We start from the raw sequence: 25,030 nt of genomic DNA on the forward strand, positions 1-25,030 counted from the left end.
AGTTAAATTCAGTCGGGGTGGGGGGGGGGGGGGGGGGGGGGGCGTTTCTTCCGGTGTTGAACTGATGTGAGCAGCATGTGTACCGGGCTGTGCTGGAGCCATATGCTGCCATCTTCCCACATTGGGTGGGGGGGTGTTGGGTTGGTGGAGGTGGCAGACTGTTGGCACCGGGTAGAGGAAGGCCCCAGAAAGGTGTCCTGGAGGGCGTCCAAACCCCCCCATGTCCGGTTCTCCCCCGCTGGTTCTGCTAGCCTTTCATTCACCCTCCTCCCCTGAGCTGTCACTCACTGTCCCTCCTCGGCCTCGTCTAGTGGGCTCTTCCTGGGTACGGCGGGGGCTCTAGTCAAACCACCGCGCGCACACACACACACACAGGCAGTTCACGCAGAAACACACACTCCACGCACACACACACACACACAGATACAGGCAGTACACAGATACAGACACACACACACACACACACACACACACACACACACACATACACACACACACACACACACACACGCGCACATGCACGCACGCACGCACGCACGCACGCACGCAGGCAGTTCCCACAAAGATACAGAATTGGCACCAGCTCACACACCTTGTAAACCGTGCATCCCTCCGAGGACCGCATTGCGTTGACTTAAGCCGTGGACGTCTGCTGTGACTGCATCACACCCTCCATCGAGCATCCTGTCAGCTCCGCAGACGACCCCTATGGAGGACAGATGGGCCCCTTCTCAAAGCAGTCGCCAGAACCTGTGCCTGTCTTAAAATACAAAGAGTCTATAATGGGTCGAACGCCGACATCGTGTGATGGGACCGGAAAGAAAAGTTTCTCTAACCAGCACCCTGGGAGAGAGAGCGTTCTCCTCCACAGCCACAAAGCTATCAGGCAGTGTGAATCCACTGGCCAGTTTAAAAAGGAACTGAAAACCTATCTCTTCAGACTAGCCTATGGACTATGATATGGCTACATGGAATATATATTTTTGATACATTTTCTCATTTGTTTTTGTCTATTTTTTTCTCCTATTTGATTTATCTGTGAAGCGACCTTGGATGTCCTGAAAGGCGTTTTAAATAAAATGTATTATTATTATTATTAACCTGTTACTTTGTTCCCGCCCTTTCTCTCTTTCCGTCAGATGGGACGAGAGCAGCTCCATCAGCAGCGGCCTCAGCGACGGCGACGGGGAAGGGTCGGACAACCTGAGCTCTGAGGAGTTCAACGTCAGCTCCTCGCTCAACTCCCTCCCCACCACCCCGCTGGGCTCCCGACGCAACTCCTCCATCATGGTGAGCTAGCCTGCGCAGCTCCGGCGCTCACCGTTGACTCGTCGGTTGGTTTACGTCATCCATGTTGTTTTGATGCTGAAACTCGCGCCACCAATTGCTAATCGCTAACTGCCGCTACCCGCTAGCTCGTCAGTTAGTTTTCAAATCAAGTTTTATTTGTATAGCCCTTAATCCCAGGTTCAGCCTCGAACAACTTCACAGGGACATATTTATGACCCCCCCCCCCAACCCTAGCCCCCCAGAGGGCAAGGAAAAACTCCCTTAATTAGCAAGGAGGAAATCTAGAGATGGAACACAGAGTGGGGGATCCCTCCTTCCAGGGATGATCAGGAGGGCAATGGGTGCCATAATTGACGTACTAGTCGTACATACATAATATATACATACATACAGGAAAAACATTGATATTGGTGATGGGGTGCTGGCGGGTTAACCATAAGGAGAGTCCAGGCATCCTGCCAGGGACGCTAGCTGCAGTTTATGTCATCCGTTGTTGTTTTGATGATGAAACTCTCTCACCTGAAGAATATGCGTCCTTGAGTCGTTTTCTCTTCTGCGTAAGAGCCGTGGCTTTTAGACTTAATCCACCATGGCATGCGACACCACAAGTTCATATTTTCCATCAAAGTAACTAACAGTAGCCTTTTTTCTTGTTTTTTGTGGTTCTCACAGTTCATCGTAGGGGAAATTATAAAACCAGTGTTTATCGTGGCGTTCTATTTTCAAAGGCCTACTGAGACAAATTATTACAAAGCAGACATGTACTCCCTGAGCCATCTGGGCTCTGTTACTACGGATATACATGGCATATTTTCCCAAATGCAGCAAGCAACATTAAGCAATCTTCTTTAGGTGTCTCTTTCTCTCAGCTTCTTTCGTACCCTTTCCTACGACAGTACATCGTCAATCAACATGGGGTTAACGCTCTCCTTGTCTGCAACATGAATCTCTGTGCCCGTCTCTGTGAGTGTGTTAACTTCAGTAGCCGTCACAATAAAGCCAAACGGATCATAAACATAGGTTTTGGTTCCTTTCTCTGCTATCATTACTTCATCAAATGACATTATCGTTCACATCATCGCGCTCTGCCTGCACGCCACCCCGCAGGAATGCAGACTTCCAGATGGGACACAGATTAAAGATAATATTCACTTGGTCTACGGCGCAGATAACACAGAGCCGGTCTGGAAGGCCTCAGACGCTAGCCACAGCGGGGCTCACTCTGTCTGCCTCTGTGGCTCGCAATATTTATCTCCTTTTGTCTCTCTCTCTCTCTCTCTCTCTCTCTCGCTTTCTCTCCCTCACGCTCATTCTCAAACTCTCCTTCCTCCTCCTACCCTTTCTCCATCACTTACTCTCTCACTCTCCTACTCTCTCACTCATACACTCTCGTTCTCCCTCGTACTCAAACTCTTACTCACACTCTCCCTCTGACTCTCACACTCTCTGTCTCTCCCCCCTCTCTCTCTCTCCCTCTCTCTCTCCCCCTACCCACACCCCCTCTCCCTCTTTCTCTCCCTTCCTCGCCGCTTATCTCTCCCTCTGTCTCCGTTGCTCTCACTCTCTTTCTTTCTCTCTCTCTCTCTCTCTCTCCCCCCTCTCCCTCTATCCATCCCCTTCTCCCCTTCCTTCTCTCCCTATCTCTACCCTTATCTCTCTCTCTCTCTCTCTCTCTCTCTCTCTCTCTCTCTCTCTCTCTCTCCCTCTCCCTCTCCTCTCTCTCTCTCTCTCTCTCTCTCTCTCTTCTCTCTCTCTTCCCCCCCCTCCCCTCCCCCCCCCCCTCTCCAGCTCCGTACGGATGCAGAGAAGCGTTCCCTGGTGGAGAGCGGTCTGTCCTGGTACAGCGAGGTGGGCAAGCCCGGCCGCAAGCTGGACCCGGGGGGCGGCGTGGCGGGCGGCTACGAGACGGGGAGCCTGAAGACGGAGGCGCCCAGCAAGTGGAGGAAGAAGCCGCCGCCCCCGCCGTCCCACCCGAGCGGCGGCCGGTGGCGGCGGCGGCGGCGGCGGGCGGCGGCGGCGGCGGCGGCGGCGGCGGCGAGGACTGCACGGCGTCGCTGACGGGGGTCCGGGGCGAGATGGCCCGGAAGCCCCAGAGCCTGGGGGGGCAGCCGGGGAGCCTGAAGAAGGGACGCAACCCCCCCGTGGGGGTCACCTCCCCCATCACACACACCTCTCAGAGCATGCTCAAAGTGGCAGTGGGTGAGGGTCGATGTCGCCGTGCCTCCGTCTGCCCGTCTGTCTGTCGTCCGACGTGTGTCTGTCTTTTGCTTGTTTTGATCTAATTCTGTCTGCTTCCCTTCCCTGCTCATCCTCTGGCTGGCTGTTCATGTGTTTTGTCCTTGTGCCTGTCTGTCTTTCCTCGTGTCTGCGTGCCGCTCGGCTTTCCTCGTGTCTGTGTGCCTGTCTGTCTTTCCTCGTGTCTGCGTGCCTCTCCTCTTCCCTCGTGTCTGTGTGCCTGTCTGTCTTTCCTTGTCTCTGTGTGTCTGTGTATATGTCAGTCTGTCTGCACCTCCGTTTATCTTTCTGTGTACCTCTCTGACTGGTTGTCCGTGTGTTTTGTCTGTCTGTCTGTCCGTGTGTCTTTCCTCATGTCTGGCCCGCTGTGTGTATTTGTCTCTCTGTCTTTGTCTAACTCTGTGTGTCTGAACCTCCGTTCATCCGTTTGCGTACCTCTCTGACTGTCCGTGTATGTCCCAGTGTTCTGTGTGTGTCTTCCCTCGTGTCTGTGTATCTGTCTGTGTGTCCCAGTGTGTGTCCGACTTTTGTTGTTTTTGTCTAACTGTATGCTTCTCCAGTCGTCCTTGCATGTCAGTCTTTCCTCGTGTCTGTGTATATGTCTGTCTGTCTCTCTTTTTATGTCTTGAATAGTCAGCTTTTTGCATTATTTTCCACTCTTTTCTCCTCTCCTTAATTCTCCTTTCTGGTGAAACTCAAACAATGTGTCTCTTCTAAAGCTTTGCCTAATGCCTCACCCTAACCAGATCTGTACAGCAGTCAGCTGCTCTCTGTTACCACAATCGCTAACACAGTTAATCATATTCCGAGCTGAAGAAGGAAAAATAAACAGCGTAAAAGTATATTAGTTTTACTCCACATAAATGTGATTATGAGTGGTTATCTAACCCATGAAATCCATAATTCATAAGTAGTCAGGAGTAGAGGAGAGGGTTGGAGTCTGAGCCAGTCTTTCATCTCAGCCATAACTCAACATGCTCAGTTAAACATGAAGATCGGTCTCGGTGATGCAATACCTCGCAATGCCCCGGATTTAATAACTAATACGCGTGATTAAATAGTGATCTAACTTTATGTATCTTGGCGAAATTTATATGACATATTTATTTTTTGTAATCAGATCTTCGTCTTGCTTTTGGCTTTTAACTGGGAATGAGTCGGTGGCAATTCATCTTTGTTCTGTATTAACAAACTGTTTACACTACCTTAGTAAGGTCCATTAGACTTGGACACAAAACCTTAGTTAGGTCCATTAGACTTGGAAACAAAACCTTAGTTAAGTCATTTTAGAGCGTTATTTAAGTCCATCTGACATGGACGTCAACCATTTCCATCTCATCCTGAACCTCTTGGTATCAATAGACATCTTGGCGTGTACGTAAGCGCATTTTAATAATGATCGTGTATTTGTGTTAGCGGTATGGATGCCCCTTGGTGATAATCCGACGCTAATGCCCTGGGCGGTGGTAGTAAGTGGAAACTTGGCCCCTATGGATGGACGGACATGTTGTGCGCTCGCGTGTGGCAGTGGTTGTGAGCCACACGCTATGTCATGGTCAGAGTGAATCTCTTTAAGTAAATACAGATGGTCCCCTGCTCACGTGTTGTCTCCTCTGTAATGACATGCTATAGCGAATAGACACAGGGCTTTAATGTGACTAAATCTAGTTTAGTGGTTACCAACATGACATCATGGTTTATATTTAATCCGTGAATGATTATCTGTGGTCATGTGACCACGTCATCGGCTTTATGTGAATAATTTGATTTATTATTGTGTTATTTTTCTTCTCTTTGGTTTGCTTATAGACCTCAAAACGTTGAATTGTTTAACATTAAATCAACCTTTTTTTCTTTCCTTCTGTCTCTCTGCCTCTGTCTGTCTGTCTGTCTGTCTGTCTGTCTGTCTGTCTGTCTGTCTGTCTGTCTGTCTGTCTGTCTGTCTGTCTGTCTGTCTGTCTGTCTGTCTGTCTGTCTCTGTCTGTCTGTCTGTCTGTCTGTCTGTCTGTCTGTCCTCCCTCCTCTATTCCTCACTGCCTCCTTCCCTCATCTCCCTCCTTACCTCCCTCCCTCCCTTCCTCCTTCCCTCCCTCCCTCCCTCCCTTCCTCCTTCCCTCACCTCCCTCCCTCCCTCCCTCCCTCCCTCCCTCCCTCCTTCCCTCACCTCCCTCCCTCCCTCCCTCATTCCCTCCCTCCCTCCCTCACCTCCCTCCCTCCCTCCTTTCCTCCTTCCCTCCCTCCCTCCCTCCCTCACTCGCTCCCCCCTCCCTCCCTCCGTCCTAGCTCCTTCCAAGCCCCTCGATAAGTCCAAGATGTCGGTGAGGACGGCGGGGCTGCAGCGGTCCCGCTCCGACGCAGGCCGGGACCACCACACCGAGTACCGCAAGCCCCCCTCCGGCCTCACCAAGCCCTCCGCCGGCACCTCCTTTGGCTACAAGAAGCCCCCCATGGCCACGGGCACCGCGGCCGTGCTGACAGCAGGGGGCGCCACCCTCTCTAGTGGCTCCTCCACCCTGGGCAAGACCCCCAAGACCTCGGGCATCCCCGTGAAGCCCCCGGGGGCCCCCACCGGCCGCAAGAACAGCTTCGACGCGGGCAGCGAGCAGGGCTTCGGCCCCCACTCCCGCAACAGCATCCAGTACCGCAGCCTCCCGCGGCCCGCCAAGTCCAGCACCCTCACGCTGATCGGACGCCCCGGGGGCCGGCCCGTCAGCGGCGTCATGGACCCCGGGCTGCTCAGCCTGAAGCCCGTCCCCATGGCCTCCTCCGGGCCCCGCATGAAGGACACCTGTGGAGGAGGGGGAGGAGGAGGGGGAGGGAAGACGGGGCGGGGCGGCTCGGGCCCGGGCGTGAACCAGACGGACCGGGAGAAGGAGAAGGAGCGGGCCAAGGCCAAGGCGGAGGCGTCGGACATGGACTGCTGCTCGCTGAAGGGGGAGCGCGGCGGGCGCGCCGAGCCCCCGGGGGCGGGGGAGTCCACCGTCAAGCTGCACGGCCTGAGGAGAACCGGGAGCGGGAAGTACCCCGAGCTGTCCTCCCCCACCACGCCCAGGTGACACGCAGTGCTCATACTGCTCCTACTTAGGCCCAACTAGTACTCAGTACTCAAACTACTCCTACTTTGGAGGGGTAAGGGGAAGGGGGAAGGGGGAAGGGGTAAGGGGTAAGGGTAAGGCGTAAGGTACCCCTTACCCCTTACCCTTACCCTTACCCCTTCCCCTTATCCCTTCAAAACAAGGGGGCGGGGTAAGGGGAAGGGGGAAGGGGTAGAAATGGGATTGGGCCTTACTACTCATACTTTTATATTAAGTTAATGCATTTTAAATACCAAAAACTACATAGTTATTATCCATGGCCCCAGTGTTATTGGTTAATTAGTTTTGATTTGTTAGTCAATTCAATTGATAAGTTACTATTACTAGTTGAATGTTGGTAAGAATCAGTCACTTGTTAGATATAATGAAAAAAAATTACATCTACTATTGTGAAGTTTTAATAATAATTACCAGAAATTACCCAAAAATGGAAAAATATAATTGATCATGAGAAAGGCTTCAGAATAAAATATCCTATCCTTTACTTCTTTATCCTTTATGTGTTAACCCTTGATAATCAATGTATTCTATCCTATCTCCCGCCTCTTCCTCCCCACAGGATGCTCCACTCAAAGTCTCTGGGCCGGCCCCCCAGCCTGGCCCACCTGGACAAGGTCAACTCCAACAGCCTGGACTCGTGCATCACCATCCAGGACCTGCCGCCCAAGGTGCCCCCCTACTCCAAGCTGGCCGACCTGGCGGGCTCTCGCTCCGCCACCTCCCCCACCGTGCCCCACCACCACCACCACCACCACCGCCTCACCCCCAGCCCCGCCCCCGTCCTCTACGTGGACTCCCCGGGCTGCTACACCAGCGAGAGCCTGAGCCTGGGCGCCTCGCCCCTGCTGTACCCCAAGCTGTCGGGGGTCCACCGCAGCATGGAGTCCCTGCCCCTCCAGATGAGCGTGCCCCCCGTCAGCCGCTACGCCAGCCGGGCTGAGGAGAGGGGCGCCGGGACCTGGGGCGCGGGGTCCCGGTCAGAGTGCCACGACCGCGAGGAGAGGGGCACGGGGACCTGGGGCGCGGGGTCCCGGTCCGAGTGCCACGACCGCGAGGAGAGGGGCACGGGGACCTGGGGCGTGGGGTCCCGGTCCGAGTGCCACGACCGCGAGGAGAGGGGCACGGGGACCTGGGGCGAGAGGAGCCGGTCCGAGTGCCACGACCGGGAGGAGAGGGCGAGCTGGGGGGCGGGCAGCAGGACCTCGCTCAACCTCCCTGATTGGTGGGTTCCGGGCCCGCGTGATTGGCTGGGTTGACTCGTTGAGTCTCATTGAATCTAAATTACCAATCAAAACCTTGATTTCCCTTTCTTGACTTCCTGAAGTTTCACTGTGTGTCTCTCTGTCTAAGGTCCAATCCCATTTCTACCCCTTACTCCTTCATCTTACCCCAACCCTTACCCTTACCCCTTACCCTTACCCCTTCAAAACAGGGGGAGGGGTAAGGGGTAGAAATGGGATTGGGTCTAAAACCAGGCATGCAGCCTCTTATATGTTGGTACTCCTATTTGGACTGTGTGCTTTGATAGGAGACGGCCTCACTTGTAAGTCGCTTTGGGTAAAAGTGTCGGCTAAAAATGACTTCATGTTAATTGCGGAACTCGTTAAAGTGTTTCTAATTGTAGCCCTCAATCCTGCGGCTCGAATCCGAGTTACGACTGTAGTCGTATTAAGCTTTAATATCTTATGAATGTCTTCTCCTTGGTCGTATTAAGCTGTAATATCTAATGGTCACATTAAGCTGTAATACCTTCTGAATGTCTTCTCTTCTCTCACAGCTTGCAGGTGGACAGGAACACCCTACCCTCGAAGAGAGGCTTAGAGTAAGTCAAACCCTTGCTCTCTCCCTTGGTTACTAGTGAGTTACCAGATGGGGTGTGTCAAATAGTCGGTAACTAGTTCCTAGTGTGCATCTATATGAAGGTCACTTTCCTCACTGATCCCTCGCCTCATTCTGTTATTCCGTCTCCTCCCCTTCCTGTAGACGTTACAGCTCCAGCCTATCAGAGAGCAGCGACGGCGGCAAGCAGGGCCGGCGCCACTCCCACACGGTGGCCAGCATGACGGACAGTGGCAGCCCCCCCCTGCTGCCCTCGCCCACCCGCCTGCTGCACCCGTCCTCTGGCAAGGCCCCGCCCACCAACATCGGTAAGTCCCCCCTGCCCCGAACCACGACCACCAACGCTACCGCCTCCGAGTAACCGGCATGGAGACCTCCACCCCAGCTTAACCCACCCACCTCCAGGGCCCGTCACGAACACTACCACCCCAGCTTGACCTACCTACCTCCAGGGAACCCCCATCCTACCTAACCCAGCAACTTCCAGGGGCCTGCACACATCTCCAGCCCCGTTTTAACCCACCCAAACCACCACCACCACCTCTTCCTTTCTGGTTATTCGGTTCGTCCCTTAATCAGTCCCGATATCTGCCTGATGGTGGCGCTGTTATCCAAAAGTGTCGTACCGTGCTGTAAGAGCACATGTGCCCCAGTGGGAACTGAACCCCTAACCCTGGCACTGGCAGAGTTCACGCCATGCTGGACCAGTTGATAAACCGCAGCCCTTCCAGTCGGGGATCAGGGAGGGTCGTGATGAGTTGAGACGGGTTGTGTGATGTTTTTAAGTCTCAGGAATGAACCGGAATATGTATTGAAACCAACGAGGTACACAAATATAATACGGACCTGATTAGTACATTGGATTACATGTGTTCTGAGGTGAGGCCAGACTGGCCCTGAGATCTTCTCCTGGTTATAGATTACATGAAATATGATGAGTGCCCCCACCCACACACACACATGTAGATTCAGTTAGTGGGCTTCTAGATGTTGTCTGGATACAGAGGCGATGCCAGGTCAAGTTGGGCTATATTTACGACCTTATGGAACCTCCCACTCAGCTTTCACTGAGTCAACACTGTACGTGTTTGTGTGTGTGTGTGCTTGATTGTGTGTGTGTGCTTGATTGCGTGTGCGTGCTTGTTAATTGTGAGTTTGTGTGTGTGTGTGTGTGTGTGTGTGTGTGTGTGTGCGTGTGTGTGTGTGTGTGTCTGTGTGTGTGTGTGTGTGTGCATATTTTGTCGCCATATATGTTCTTATTTACATGCTTGTTAATCTTGTGTGTGAACTTGGTCGTTTGTGTACCTGTGCGTGTCTGCTTGATTGTGTGTGTGTGTGCCAATTTGTATACTTAAATTTGTATACGTAAATTGTTTGTCATGCTGGTTAGTGTGCATATGTGTGTCTGCATGAGTGTGTGTGTGTGTGTGTGTGTGTGTGTGTGTGTGTGTGTGTGTGTGTGTGTGTGTGTGTGTGTGTGTGTGTGTGTGTGTGTGTGTGTGTGTGTGTGTGTGTGTGTGTGTGTGTCTGTCTGAGTGTGTGTGCACATGCTTGTTGCTGTATTGAACCCGTCTCTCCCTCCCTCCCTCCCGCTGTCCCTCCCTCCCCCGCTGTCCCCCAGTCGCTCCCATCACCTGTGCCAGCCCCCGGATCGCGCGGTCCAATAGCATCGGCCCTCCCACTGACTCCGCCTACGACCTGTATGGCTCCTCCCCTGTGGGCAGCAGCCTGTCCCTGGCCGACCGGCCCAAGAGCATGATGCGCTCCGGATCCTTCCGGGAGGCCGGCGATGACGGTGAGGCCCGCCATGGCCTGGAAGCCATTTTGTTGTCTCTTCTCTAACACACACACGCACACGCTCACACAAACGCGCACGCACACTTACACGCACACATTGTCTTCCTTAAACCAGAAACTTGCGTTTTCCGTCCCTAATTTTCACAAACACACACGTTCGCTCGGAAACTTCGACAAAACTGTTAAACAGTGTTAACAACGGAAGCCAACCACGTTCTGATCCTGCACAGAATCTGTCCATAATGGAGCTGTGTGGAATCAAATAATCTCATAAAGTCTGTTTGTGATTTCGAAATAGTGACTTTATAGTGATTCATACAGAGGATGTGACTCACTCTGTAGTATAAACTTACCTCGTTATATTTGTCATTTACTTTTGGATGGTACATCGCTATTTCAGCGATAATATGTACTTTGAAGAAGTGTGTGAGCATGCTAACGTACATACACACACGTGCGCGAACAGTAAAACGTGTACTCAAAGGCGCTGTAAGCGATGCCGTAGGTTTGGGCTAACTTCCTGTCCATTTTGCAGTTAGCCCTCCTCTCCCTCCTCCCCCTGTTGACATGAACGTGTGTCTTGCATGAATCCTGTCACCTTTTTCTGGCAGCTTTCTCTACTCCAGCTGCTGCCTTTCTCTGTCAGTGCCTTCGCCTGTTCCGCCGTTGTCAGTCAACAGTGAAATCCAGCTTCCTGCCTCTCTCTCCTCATTGGATGAAGTGGAAACGGGATACCAGAAAATTAGTTTAGTGCTTAATGCAAAGTGGAGAGACTGGGAGATCCATGTTACTGAATAAACACTTCGCAAATATTGCTATGTCAAATGTTAAAGCATAATTACATGTTAGTAAATTATCCTTTTTTCGCTTTCTGTGTTCTTCCAGTCCATGGCTCTGTGCTGTCCTTGGCATCTAACGCTTCGTCTAATTATTCAGCGGTAAGTGAAGTCATCCGAACTGTTGATCGCTTTTCTAAAATTAGTTGTTTCCCCAATGACCTGGTGTTGCCTCCTGCCACCTTAACTGGCAATGAAGCTCTGCCCTACCGTACTATTGACCTGTGTGTTTGCCCCCTCCTCTCCATGCCTACTCTAGAATGAGGAAAGGATTCAAGGGGAGGTAAGGTACCATCTCTCGGTGTAATGAACTCACTGTCATCGTCCAATCATCCGCTCTTCCATTGCATCCGTTTAACCAATCACTACCCAGTTCATCTTCATCATTATTGACTCGGACTCGTTTTACATGTTGGATTTATGTCAGTTGTTCCCTGACGTCACCATCTGCCCTCTTTGCATTCTATCCCATCCCCGTTTATACGCACTCATTTTTTTGTGTATGTCCTGGCACTTGTCGCTCTGGATAAAAACTAAATGGTAAATGACAAAATCATCAATGCTCTTTATCCACGCTTCATCAAGTCTGTATTAGCCAGCTCAGTTTCACTTTTAAGAATAATTTACTCAGCCTATCGAAGTGGCAAAGGTCAAATATTTAGATTACAGAAAAGCATCATGAAGGAACGTTATGTAGTAAAAAAAAAAATGATTATGCTATTGTTATGCAAAGTTTATTTTCGGTTTTCTCCGCAGCAAATCCGCAAGTTACGACGAGAGCTGGAGTCCTCCCAGGAGAAGGTGGCCAACCTGACCAATCAGCTGTCAGCCAACGTATGTACCCCACCGCTAACTCCTCCTACCGTACATACTGCTGTCCAACAGCCCTTTGCCTCTTTGAATTGCCAAAAAACTAAAGAAATAGCACCACCTGTGGTGAAATGGCGGCAGTGCAAGTCCAATGCCTGATCTTACTTATTTTCTTTTTTAATGTTGGGGAGATCACTCGACTAGAATTTAGTAAGCTCTCGTTTCATCTGTCATTTTACTTTTACGACCACTGCTCATTCCGACATGATAGTTTAACTGTCTTGAACCGACTGCTCTGTCGGTTGTAGTAGCAGGTGGTAAAATGACCGATATGACCGGTCTACAGAAGAAGCCAATGCATCGTTCAGACTGTGTATCTTGGAGGAGCCTTCAACGGACTGGCTTGTGTGTTTCCTTGTGAGTAGGGATGGTTTCCTCTTGGGACACCATCCATGAAGAGATGTCTTTTTGGGTGACACACACGTGATCTTTCCTAGCCAATGGCCACTCAAAGCGCTTTAAAATATTGCCAAACGTTCACCCATCCATTCACACATTCACACACCGACGGCGGAGTCAGCCATGCAGGGCGACAGCCAGCTCCTCAAGAGCGGTCAAAGCTAGTTGTCTTGCTCGTCACTCAGCTAGGAGGAGCCGGTGATTGAACAAGCTTCCGGTTACCAGCCAACACGCTCTAGCTTCTGTGCTACATGCAGAATGAACCATTTCAAATGGTTCTTTCTCCCTGTGCTTTTGAGCCGCGATTGAGCCGCTTTCCCCCCCGCACTTAACGATAATCCCCTCCACCCCGTCTCCTTGCACCCCTCCTTCGTTACCCCTGAACCCCCACTCTGGGTAACACTGGGTTAAGTGCTCCCCATCACCACTGTGAGGATCACGATCTCAGCTTCTCTGGCCACACTTCTAATCCCCAAGTGGGTGAGGAGCAGCGATGAAAGATAAACTGTGGGCCACTCCGCCGCGGGAGAGCTCTTAAGACCTGCCCTGCCGTGCTGACGACTCTCTGCCTGTATCTCGTATCTCTCTCCGTTCCCTTGGCTCCGGCGTGCTGCTGCTGCTGCTGCTGCTGCTGCTGCTGCTGCTGCTGCTGCTGCAGTACCATAAAACTAACAGTACTTCAGCACACACTGAATCTTAAGCCTCACCCTTAACACGTCTCCCTGCGCCGCCTCCCCCTCCCGCGCCCCTCTCCTCACTCCACTCTACTCGTCCGTTCCGTCCGCCGCCGGCGGAGGCATTAAACTTGATGTCGTTTTTACAATCTATAATCAATGGTTATGTTCTACCCGCGCTTCAGTGGGGCGTTTGTGCCCTAGAGGTGCGTTGAGATGACCGCCAATTGCATGAAAATGATTGATGATGTTGTGCATTTCTAACCTGGAGTGAAAAAGGAAAACAGTGGGAAATGGCTTGGCTTTGCAGCTGGAAGTCGCAGCATGGACAGTACAGTATATTGAGTGTGTCATACCACTTGTGTATGAAGGTGCGTGTGTGCGTGTGTGTGTGTGTGTGTGCGTGTGTGCGTGCGTGTGTTTGCATTGCAGTGTCTGCCTCTACACACGGGAAATGCGTTGATCTATCTTCCTTACTGTTTATATGCATGAGTGGTTTCATCCCTAACGCCCCTGTCCCTCTCTCCTCCTCCTCTTCCTCCTCCTCTTCCTCCTCCTCTCTGCTGGACTCTCTGCTGCCCCCCGCTGGCGCGCCGCTCCACCCTCCTCCTGGATGATGGGGGACGCAGCTGGGCCAGGTTGGTTTGGCCTCTGCTGCTTCTGGAGCGCTCTCTGTCTCTGTCGCCGACGCATGCCTCAGGCTGGCCCTCTGGCCCCCGGACCCATCAGACCACGGGCCCCTCAGGCCCTCTAACCTGTGGCCCCTCATGGGCCCCTGTGGCCCCTAAGGCCCTGGGCCCTGTGTGTGTCGTGTGGTTCGGTGAGGTTTAGCCTATTTTTCCATTAGTGCTCGAAGCATTGATTGCAGGATCTGCAGACTGTAGCTCGAGCGATTTTTACATCCTAAGATATTTTGTGATTCGTATTATGGGAATTAAATGTAAACAATACTTAGTCTCTGGGAAATCTGTCTGAAAAGCTCCCGCAAAGCTCTCTGCAGATATTGAGAATGCTGATGTGGGCAGTAATCAAAGCAGGCATGTCAACAACAACAACAACAATAGGGCAGTGTTTTCCATAAGGGTCTAAGATGCTCCATCTGGTCCAAGATCAGCCGTGCCAAAGCCTAACCACTACCATTTAATGTTCAGACAGACATTCTCTCTGTCTGTCTGTCTGTCTGCTCTCTCTCTCTCTCTCTCTCTCTCTCTCTCTCTCTCTCTCTCTCTCTCTCTCTCTCTCTCTCTCTCTCTCTCTCTCTCTCTCTCTCTCTCTGATGCTGAATTGAATTTAAAATGCAACAACACAGGCTTTCAATAGAATCTAGTGTCTGTCTGTCTGTCTGTCTGTCTGTCTGTCTCTCTCTCTCGCTTTGCCGTTGTCTTCGTCTTTCTCTCGGTCTCTCTCTCCCTCTATATTATCCACCCACCCCTCTCTGCCGACGGAGAGGAAGCCAGTATTTTGATGTGCCATGAATCTCCCAGACAGTGATGTCCATAATTACAGTCATTGACTTACACTGTACATGTCTTCTCTCTCTCGCTCCCTCCCCTTCTCCATCTCTCTCTCTCCCCCGAAGGCTAATTTGGTAGCAGCGTTCGAGCAGAGTCTGGCCCTGATGACTGCCCGCCTCCAGACTCTGTCTGACTCTTCAGAGAGCAAGGTGTGTTCGTCTATAGATTACTGTCCACAACACAGTGTGTTCGTCTATAGTTTACTGTCCACAGCGCAGTGTGTTCGTCTATAGTTCACTGTCCAGAACACATTGTTAGTCTATTGATTACTGTCCAGAACACAAGGTGTTCGTCTATAGATTACTGTCCACAGCACAGTGTGTTCGTCTATAGATTACTGTCCAGAACACAAGGTGTTAGTCTATAGTTTACTGTCCAGAAGCACAGAGTGTTCGTCTATAGTTTACTGTCCATAACACAGTGTGTTAGTCTATAGTTTACTGTCCAGAACACAAGGTGTTAGTCTATAGGTTACTGTCTTAACCAGAAACACAAGTTGTGTTAGTCTATAGTTTACTATCTAGAACACAAGTTGTGTTAGTCTATAGTTTACTATCTAGAACACAACTTGTGTTAGTCTGTAGTTTACTATAGACTTTAGGCAGCATAATAAACTGTCTCTAAAAAAAAATCCTTAAATAAATATATCCACTTAAAATGTTCAAATATGAATTAATTAATACAAATTAGGATGATGTCCATACAGTGGTACAGTAGTAGGCCCTTTGCATAGCCATAACGTTTGATCGGGTGGGGGTAGATCGGGTGGGGGTAGATCGGGTGGGGGTAGATGGGGTGGGGGTAGATGGGGTGGGGGTAGATGGGGTGGGGGTAGATCGGGTGGGGGCAGATCGGGTGGTGGTAGTTCGGGTGGGGGCAGATCGGGTGGGGGCAGCGGGTGCGGCCTTGCATAACCTGGGCCCTCAGCAGAGATCACACACACACATTCCCCCTCCTTGGGTTCCCGGGGGTCTCGTTGGAGCCGCGCTGCACAGAGCTCGGCCCCTTCCTAAGGCGGGGGGGAACACGGACCACCCCCTGCCCCCGTCTCTCCTGCTCTGGGTCTTGATTCATGTCCTCCTGGCCCCCTGCCCGTCTCTCTGCACCTCCCGCTCCCCTGCTGGGTCTTGATTTGCCCCCCTCTGGGTCCTGATTCATGTCCTCCCGACCCCCTACTGAGGCTCCATGCCCCCTCTGGGTCCTGATTCATGTCCTCCCGACCCCCTACTGAGACGTGATCCATGTACTCTCGGCCCCCTATGAGTCCTGATCCATGTCCTTCTGGTCCCCCTATGAGTCCTGATCCATGTCCTTCTGGTCCCCCTATGAGTCCTGATCCATGTCCTTCTGGTCCTCCTATGAGTCCTGATCCATGTCCTTCTGTTCCCCCTTTGAGTCCTGGTCCATGACACTCTGGTCCCCCTTTGATTCCTGGTCCTTGACCCCCAATGAGTCCTGGTCCTTGACCCTCTACTGAGTCCTGGTCCATGACTCCCTCTACTGAGTACTGGTCCTTGACCCCCTCTACTGAGTCCTGGTCCTTGACCCCCTTTGAGTCCTGGTCCTTGACCCCCTTTCTGAGTCTCGTTCCTGTGGCCCTGCAGACCGGAGTGTCGCCCCTCCAGGAATCTGAGCTCAGCGAGCTGAAGGAGACCATCGAGATCCTGAAGACCAAGAACACGGAGGCCCAGGAGATCATACAGGGGGCCCTGAGCCACCCAGACATGGCCCCGCAAGGTGGGCCCCCATGACCTATGACCTATGACCCCGGCCCTAAGCTCTGCCTCACTGCACAACATTGTGTTTCCATAGAGATATTATTACATTTTTCCTTTATTTTTTTACTACTTTATTACTTTAATACCGAACAGCAATGGATTTAGATTACATCACGTGAATTTGATTTGTGTTTCTAATGAGGGAAGATGTATAAATATAGAAAACGATTTTTCATAAGTTTAGGTTTATTGTTCTCGTTGGTAATTCAATCTGCTTTGTTCTGGTTTCCAAAGAGCTTGTCGATGCCTGGGGATAAAGTTGTGTGGTGTTGTTTTCGTGTGACAATTTTCCAGGCTTAGATAGACGATAAAGTTTTTGTTTTCTACTGTTGTGTTGGGCAGAGCTGGAGATCAGGCGTGAGAACTCGTCGGAGAGCATCACCAGTCTGAACAGCATCACCAGCCACTCCAGCATGGGCAGCCTGAAGGAGCAGGAGGCCAAGAAGAAGAAGAAGAAGAGCTGGGTGAGGACAAGATGGCCGCCAACAGTCCCAACCGTCCAAACACACACACTATACCGAAAACAGCCCGATCGTTTTCCCCACTCACAATCGATGCACACTCAAACGCCGACGTGCCCGTCTAAGCCAAATGCGTTAACGCGCAAACGTGTCCCGTATCTGTGCTAAATAATTAACGGTTTAAAGCTAATATCGCGCGGAGCGCCGCATTACTCGAGTCAATCGCTGAGGCTGTCCGCGCGACCGGTCGATGCGATGAAGTGAGGTCATGAAGCGAGACCCGCGCGACCGGAAGAAACCCCCGCGGCGCACGCTCTGGAGTGCCGGGCCCCCTGTGAGTCGTAGCCCCAATTATCACTCAGAGCGTAGGGCTAAGGGCTGCAGACGCTGCGTTCTGAGCAGAACTGGCGGGAAGTAGGGCTTATTACATTAGATACGCCACGGTGGGGATGTCTGTCTCAGGGCCCAGACGGTATCAGTAATGCTGAGCACCGGAGGAGACAGCCAGGCGACAGTCTGCGACGCCGTAATCCGATCAGCGCCCTATCTCTCTGGTGTTGGATATAGGTTAACCGACACTCAGAGTTATCGATTAGCTGTTATGGCCGCCAGGCTCCGGTTTCTCCTTCATAATTAATGTGGCATTTCCCACAGAGAGACTTGAGTGTGCAATTCAGGGCCCTGTAACATAGATTACAACAAAAATAAGAGTCACAATATTAAAAATGAACATTCTTTTTTTGACATCTCAATACAGTTACACTTGGGATGACGATGTCTTAGATATCATATCATGTAGAAAGACCTTATTGTGTTGAATTTTTTCTTTTTTTTACCTAAACGTCTCAGTTGAGAGAAAGCAGCTCTCTCTCCTGCTGTTGACCTCGTTCGCCCGGCGTCCATCTTGGTTCTGAGCCCCTGCAGCCCTGCCCAGCTAGTGCTCGGAACCAAGATGGAGTCGAGACTGCTCCCGTGTGAATACGACCCGCGGTCCCGCATGCGCCACGGTGCCGCTGAGTGTAACCGTTGTGTCCTCTTGTCCTGGTTCTGTTTTTTAAGTGTGCCTCTCGTGTCTCCTTCACGCCTCCCTGCTCTTTGTTTTAGGTGTTTGAGGTAAGTCGTGTGGCGTCTTGGATCTTAACTCCTCCTAACCCTGCTTACTCCTGTCTCTAACCCAAGTGCTTCTCAACCTTTCCCGGCTCACAACCCCATTTTCTAGGCCTGACCATTTTTGAGACCCATTTCAATTTTGGGGGACCTTGTATCATTTTGATCCTTAACTCCTTCTCGAGACATCAGTCAGTCACAGGGAGTGTAAAGTATTTGCATTGGGGCAGCCGAAGGCCCAATCCCATTTCTACCCCTTACCCCTTCCCCTTACCCCTCCCCTTTGTTTTGAAGGGGTAAGGGGAAGGGGGAAGGGGAAGGGGTAAGGGATAGAAATGGGATTGGGCCTAAGTAAGGAGTACTTAGGCCCATTGGTCTGTACATATCAGACGTTTATGAGACCTTTCAAACCTTTTTAAAGGGCTGATGTCATGCCACCAGGTGTGAGCGTGATTAGCAACATTTGCTACAGTCTGGTAGTCGGTCAGGCTGGTAGAGTGATCTATCCAGCATACATGTAGGTGGACAGGCACTTGTGGTGTCACTAAGACCGATTTTCAAACGGCTTGTAACGGCTGCTCACACTCACACCTGGTGGTGTGATATCACCCCTTTAACAACAGCTCAATGGAAACCGAATGCAAAACTCACCATCTTACATAGCTAGCTGATGTGTGAACAATCTCCCGCGACCCCCATACGCAGTAAAGGCAACTTGAGGTCCTGACCCCAAGGTTGTGAATCACTCCGCTCCAAGCTCCATTCACCAGAGCACTCGTCTCCATCACTGTGTCATAACTCAGGTCAGACCGTTTCCATGTCCCATCTCATGTCTTAGTCAGCGCTCCATTGTAGGTTGTGTCTTTATTGTTTGTTGCCGAGCTGGGTTCAGCTGGGTGACTGTAGTATGAATCATCCACATCTTGACATGGGCTTGACTCGTTGGCTGGGCATCACTAACAGTTTGAATAAGCTTTATTGTTCCATGTGTGTTGGCTCCGCACTGTGCTGACTGCGGCTCTTCATGATTATCCAGTGACACGCAGTCTGACCCCCCCACCGGCTCAGGGGGATGTAAACAGCTCACTTTCTTTATTTAGACAGGAAGCTCTGATGCTTCCGTGAGGAGAGATCTCGCCAACATGCTGTGATTATAAGGGTTCATTTCAAACCGCAGAATCTGGGACGATAACTATAATTTGGTCGAAAGATTCCTAAAAAAATAATGATAAAGTAATTGAAATAACGTCAGCACCTTTCATGTAACCAAATGCACTCATTCATCCCTCCAAGCAGCCTATCACAGACCCCCAGTGTTCCAGTGAGAGACCCCTGTAGCCAAGCCCCCCATCTCTCAGCACCCCCTCCTAGCAGACTAGCACAAGGCCCCAGGGTCCCGGTGGGAGAGTCCCTATACCCAAACCCTGTCCCCTGCTGCCTCGCTCAAGCCCTGTGTGTGTGTGTGTGTGTGTGTGTGTGTGTGTGTGTGTGTGTGTGTGTGTGTGTGTGTGTGTGTGTGTGTGTGTGTGTGTGTGTGTGTGTGTGTGTGTGTGTGTGTGTGTGTGTGTGTGTGTGTCTCCTCCCAGCTGCGGAGCTCCTTCAACAAGGCCTTCAGCAAGAAGGGCTCCAAGCTGTCGCTGTCCTACGCCGACATCGAGGAGATCTCCACCCCGGAGACCTCGGCCCCCTCCTCACCCAAGATCCGCCACGCCCGCGACATCTCCCCCCCGTCCCTGAAGATCTCCGCCTCCGCCTCGTCCTCCTGGTACGGGCCCGGGTCTCACACACTCACACACACGACACACACACACACACACACACACACACACACACACACACACACACACACACTGACACACACACACACACACACACACACACACACACACACACACACACACAGTAACACAGTCATACAGTCACAGTCACGCCCTGCTTTGTACTTTTTGCTTTTTGTTTCAAACGTTTTGAGTACACGTTGTCTACATTTTACAGTCGATTATATGCGTCACTACGCATTAGTTTTTAGTGCTTTCAACTATTTTAGCATTTTTAACACATATGTTCCTCCAAACCCATGATCCTAACCGGTCCTCTGAACCAGTGATCCTAACCGGTCCTCTGAACCAGTGATCCTAACCGGTCCTCTGAACCAGTGATCCTAACTGGTCCTCTGAACCAGTGATCCTAACTGGTCCTCTGAACCAGTGATCCTAACCGGTCCTCTGAACCAGTGATCCTAACTCTCTGTCTCCTACTCCTGTGCCGTGGCGCCCCTCAGCCTGGATGAGGAGGGGGAGCCAGGGGAGGAGAAGGAGGTGTGCACCCTGCGCTCGGAGCTCTGGGAGAAGGAGCGCAAGCTGACCGACATCCGCCTGGAGGCGCTGAGCTCCGCCCACCAGCTGGAGCAGCTGCAGGAGGCCATGACCAGCATGCAGGTGGGGGCACCACCCAACCTCACACACGCACACACACGCACACAAACACACACCTAAGAGGCGACAACCAAATCACATGTCGACGTTCTGGACCAATCACAACCTTCAGACCTAAGCTATATCTGATGGTGCAGTTGGAAACACTCTTGCTTCCTGCGAAGGGTTCGCTGATGTTTTCTCCGTCTGAATCGTTATTCGCTTTGGATAAAAGCGTCTGCTTAATGCCCTGAATGTAAATGTAACGCTTCAGAGACCGCTCTCAGGCTTCTTCTCTCGCCTTCTACACATCGTTTGGTACAATGCGGATCAAGGAGATCATTTAGAAGATCAAGGAAACGAGTGCGAGTGGAGTCGCTGCAGAGCGTCCATTGGAACGCGCCCTGACTGTGTGTGTGTAGTATGAGTGACATCGCTACAGAGCGTCCATTGGAACGCGCCCTGACTGTGTGTGTGTAGTGTGAGTGGCATCACTACAGAGCGTCCATTGGAACGCGCCCTGACTGTGTGTGTGTAGTGCGAGTGACATCGCTGCAGAGCGTCCATTGGAACACGCCCTGACTGTGTTTGTGTGTGTGCGTGCGTGCGTGCGTGTGTGCGTGCGTGCGTGTGCGTGCTTGCGTGTGTGTGTGTGCGTGCGTGTGTGTGTGTGTGTGTGTGCGTGTGTGTGTGTGTGCGTGTGCGTGCGTGCGTTTGTGTGTGCGTGCGTGTGTGTGCGTGCGTGTGTGTGCGTGTGCGTGCGTGTGTGCGTGTGCGTGCGTGCGTGTGTGTGTGCGTGTGTGTGTGTGCGTGTGTGCTCCACAGAGGACCGTGGAGAACCTGAAGTTGGAGAACGACCAGCTGAAGACGGGCGGGCCCCCGTCGCCCACCCCCTCAGGGGGGGGGCCCTCCAGCTCGGCCTCCCAGTCCTCGGGCCTCACGGCCATGGGGGGCACCTCGCCCCGCCTGTCGGCCCACCTGCCCAAGAGCTACAGCCGGGGGCTCAGCGACAGCTCCTGTTCAGGTAGCCGCCGGTCTATGGGGGGACCCCCACTGGGGAGCCCCACTGGGGACCCCCACAGGACTAAGTCAGGAACTGTTTTATTCCAAGTCCCTGATTTAGACCCAATCCCATTTCTACCCCTCACCCCTTCCCCTTACCCCTCCCCCTTGTTTTGAAGGGGTAAGGGGAAGGGGGAAGGGGAAGAAACGCCTTCCCCTTACCCCTTCCCCTTCCCCATTCAAAACAAAGAGGAAGGGGAAGGGGAAAGGGGTAGAAATGGGATTGGGCCTTAGTCCGTCTTTATGCAGGGACGATGAAGTGAATCCTGAAGAAACAGTGCTGTGGGGTTTAATGGTGACGTCGTTTGATGGTTTGATGGATGCACGGAAGCTTGACCACATAATGATAATGATACAATAAAAATGTATCATTCTCATTATAGATTACAAATGTAAATGACCTAGTAAAAGTAAGAACCGAAAAGTGAACGACTTTACATTGCCGTCATGGTGAGAGAACCCTTCACTCAGAACGGGTGCTGTTAGCAGTTAGAATGCCAGATGCTGTATCGGTATGTACTCGGTATCGGCCGATATACTCGAGTTCAGGAATCGCAATCGGTATCGGGAAGGAAAAAATTTATCGGACCATCTCTATTATGTCCCTCATACTCCGTATGGTTCACCCGCCCCTACAGACGTCTTCTTCCCTGCGGACTCCGTCAGCTCCTCCCTACAGAGGGACGACCACCGTGTGCGCGTGGTGGTCTGTGTGGCGGACCTCCAGGTCTTCAAGGAGGTCAGTGGTCTCCCGGGCGGGCCTACCCTCGATGTGTTTCCAACCTGCTTCCCCCTCTGAGTGTGATGGTTGACGCGAGCCTCTTCCTGGCTTCCTGGGTTCTCACAGGAGGTGAAGCAGCAGGACTTCTTCGTTGGTACCGTGAGAGTCAACGGGCGCATGGATTGGCCGATGCTGGATTCAGCCGTCAGTCAGGCTCTTAAGGTGAGGCGAAGCCACGCCGGGGATGAATGCTGGGTAGGGCGGGGTCCACATCACAGAGTTCTAGCCCGGAGCAGTATGTCATTGGGACGTTCTAGTGGTTACAGTTCTGGGTTCGAACCCCAATGTCTGCAAGCTTATAGCTGCTTAGCTACATGTATTCACTGAAACTGTTGTCCCTTTTTATACGAGTGTATGCTAAATGACAAAAAAAGGGAATCTGGAAAATTAAAAACTACTTGTTGGTGGACACCTTTGCATGTATGCCGTGCTACATCCAGTCTGCATCAACGATAAGAAAAAAACGGAATCAAGACATTTTAGGTGTGTTTGAGTCCCCACAACTTCACGCTAGCATGCTGTGTGTGTGTGTGTCCCAGGTGTACATCGCCAAGGTGGACCCCACGGCCAGCCTCGGCCTGTCCACGGACTCCATCTACAGCTACAACATGGGCCACATCAAGAGGGTCCTGGGAGGGGAGGCCCCTGAGAGCCAGCCCTCCCGGTGCATGTCCAGGGCCCCCACCAGCATCACTGTGGCCCTCAAAGGTGTGTGGGGCCATGTGCAGACATTCGTTTTTTTTACATTGTTTGTTATTTTTACGCCTGGGAGTTTACCTCGACGCAAAACCTGCTGGTGTTCCTTCCCTACTTTTCCTGTAGTGGATTTATAGTTTTATTATTGTCCGATAAAGCATTTTTTGGACATTATTTTTGAAAGGTAACCATAAACAGAATTTATTCTGTTATGTGATGCATTATAGGGAGGGGGAATCATATTATTGTTAAAATGTATGGATTTAGTTATTCATGATTTGCAGTGGCAGCTGCTTAATAGTAGGAGACGTGAGCATGAGAGAAGCTTCAGAGAACAGGGCTGGGGTTCAGGGGGTCTCTCAATAGTAGTTTATCTTCTGCAGTGTTTTTTATAGTAGAAATGTCGTTTGCATGTATTGCCATGTATAACAGTGTGGGTGGGCCTATCTCCTCAGAGGCGTCTAGAATCCTGTTTCTAGACTTCTGAGAAACGCTGATCCACACGGGGACCTCGTTATCAGACCAGCCACACCTGCCCCTGTCCGTCTCCGTCTCCCCTGTCTGAGAGGTCACTCTGCACTCCCGCTCATCGGGTGTTCCTCCATCTATCACTGACTCCTCGTAGAGGGCCTGTCAGAGCGGGCAGACCGGAGCCTCTCAGTGCTAACGCAGAAGGTCTGTCTTCTGTACGGGGGGTCCTATTGGGGTTCCTATTGGGGTTCTCAGCACGTATGCGGAGACCATCAGCGAGTTTAAAGCCGTGCCTGACCAGCGGAGCTCCCCAGGGAGGGAGGCTCTCGGCTGGCAGTGGGCCCCTCCCTGCCCCTCGTCGACTGGTATGCAGGAGGAGGGCTTGCGGGGCGAGAGAGGGGGCTCCGGGGCAGACAGGACCCTGGGTAACACGATCCCCTCTCTGCAGCCCGGTGCTGCAGGCGAGCAGACCCAGCTGGTCCCAGATACACCCCTCCACATCCAGACCCCCTGTGGAGGTAAAGGAGGCGGGGAGAAATGGCAGCGGTGACACCTAATACCGCCTCAGAGGGGGAGGACTACGGGTGCTTGATCCGAAACTATTTTGAGAATACGCCGTTAAGACTCTTGAGTTGTTTATGATGGACGAGAGAGGCGATGGAAATCGGCCCTACAGAACATGCTCATTGTACCGTCGTGTCGTACATGCTGGGCATCGCACGGCCGTCGTAACCCAGCGTTATGTACGCAGTCCATGCGTGGGTGTCCTTGCACACATGTGTGCATGCCTACGCGTGTCTGAATTCTTGGCTGACATTTGTCACTTTGCAACTTTCCATACCTACATTCTTCCAATAGTTTATTATAGCCCTGTGTCTAAAGACCTGCCCTGACCTCTGGGGAAGGGTTGAAGGGGACGTGTGAGGAATTTCTGGTCCTAGTAAAGGTTTGAAGGGGAGGTGTGCAGAGTTTGAGGTCCTAATATCTGAGGGCCTCCTCTGACCCCTGCTTCTGGTTTCAAATGTCTGGATCGCCTTATGTTTGAAGTCGAATTTCTAAGAACCTAACCCCTAAGAAGCCATGAAGGAGGACTGTGTGGATTTCCTTGTGGTTCCCGTTTCTGAAGGCCTTTCTTAACCTTCTCTAACCCCCTTGTGCAAGTGTAGAAGGGCTCTCTAACCTTTGGGTAGGTCTGAAGGAAAAGCGTGTTGACAGCCTGGCTTTTAGATCCTTAAGGTCCCTCAAACTCATAGCGACGGAGACGAAGGACAAGTGTGTGTGAACCGGCTTATGCTTTGGACTCAACCTTCTCATAGACTTTGTCCACTCGTCTATGCAAACGTTTTCTTCCCACTTTATTTTCTGCCACACCCAACTGTGTTATAGCAAATATCTCCGTCAGCAAGGGAATGCCAAAACTAAACAGAACGCTTGCTTAAGCATGCCCAGCCAAAAGGTGGCGACACAACAACAACAAGACAGCACATCGGGCTCATGAGGAACTAACACTTGGTTGACTTGTGAACATGCCATTAAACCTGACAGTAATAGCCTTCAACACAATGGTAGTCCACCAGTGTCTTTTTCGTTTTCGGTCACATGCTCAAAGTCAGACACAACAATCGCCATGATGTGTAAAGCGAGATCATTGTGTTGCATTGTTTTCAAAACCTCCATGTCACCGGTCCACACAAATACACTGCTTTTAAAC

The 25,030-nt window shown here is 51.7% G+C and overlaps 1 protein-coding gene across 1 annotated transcript in view; it reads left to right on the top strand.

Moving 5' to 3' along the window:
- nav1b (neuron navigator 1b) overlaps positions 1 to 25,030 on the top strand; it is a 60,526-nt gene that overhangs the window by 28,748 nt on the left and 6,748 nt on the right. The window contains exons 4-24 of the mRNA XM_056605639.1: positions 1,140 to 1,290; positions 3,079 to 3,245; positions 3,332 to 3,489; positions 5,809 to 6,577; positions 7,180 to 7,653; positions 7,819 to 7,842; positions 8,398 to 8,442; positions 8,604 to 8,767; positions 10,081 to 10,254; positions 11,142 to 11,194; positions 11,352 to 11,375; positions 11,849 to 11,926; positions 14,615 to 14,698; positions 16,154 to 16,286; positions 16,670 to 16,791; positions 19,482 to 19,660; positions 20,177 to 20,333; positions 21,135 to 21,333; positions 22,010 to 22,110; positions 22,219 to 22,314; positions 22,692 to 22,860. Of these exons, the coding sequence (XP_056461614.1) occupies positions 1,140 to 1,290; positions 3,079 to 3,245; positions 3,332 to 3,489; positions 5,809 to 6,577; positions 7,180 to 7,653; positions 7,819 to 7,842; positions 8,398 to 8,442; positions 8,604 to 8,767; positions 10,081 to 10,254; positions 11,142 to 11,194; positions 11,352 to 11,375; positions 11,849 to 11,926; positions 14,615 to 14,698; positions 16,154 to 16,286; positions 16,670 to 16,791; positions 19,482 to 19,660; positions 20,177 to 20,333; positions 21,135 to 21,333; positions 22,010 to 22,110; positions 22,219 to 22,314; positions 22,692 to 22,860 (3,521 nt within the window). The remainder of the gene's footprint in view (positions 1 to 1,139; positions 1,291 to 3,078; positions 3,246 to 3,331; positions 3,490 to 5,808; positions 6,578 to 7,179; positions 7,654 to 7,818; positions 7,843 to 8,397; positions 8,443 to 8,603; positions 8,768 to 10,080; positions 10,255 to 11,141; positions 11,195 to 11,351; positions 11,376 to 11,848; positions 11,927 to 14,614; positions 14,699 to 16,153; positions 16,287 to 16,669; positions 16,792 to 19,481; positions 19,661 to 20,176; positions 20,334 to 21,134; positions 21,334 to 22,009; positions 22,111 to 22,218; positions 22,315 to 22,691; positions 22,861 to 25,030) is intronic.

The sequence above is a fragment of the Gadus chalcogrammus genome, chromosome 13 (genome assembly GCF_026213295.1).
Source record: "Gadus chalcogrammus isolate NIFS_2021 chromosome 13, NIFS_Gcha_1.0, whole genome shotgun sequence".
Classification (NCBI taxonomy): Eukaryota; Metazoa; Chordata; class Actinopteri; order Gadiformes; family Gadidae; genus Gadus; species Gadus chalcogrammus.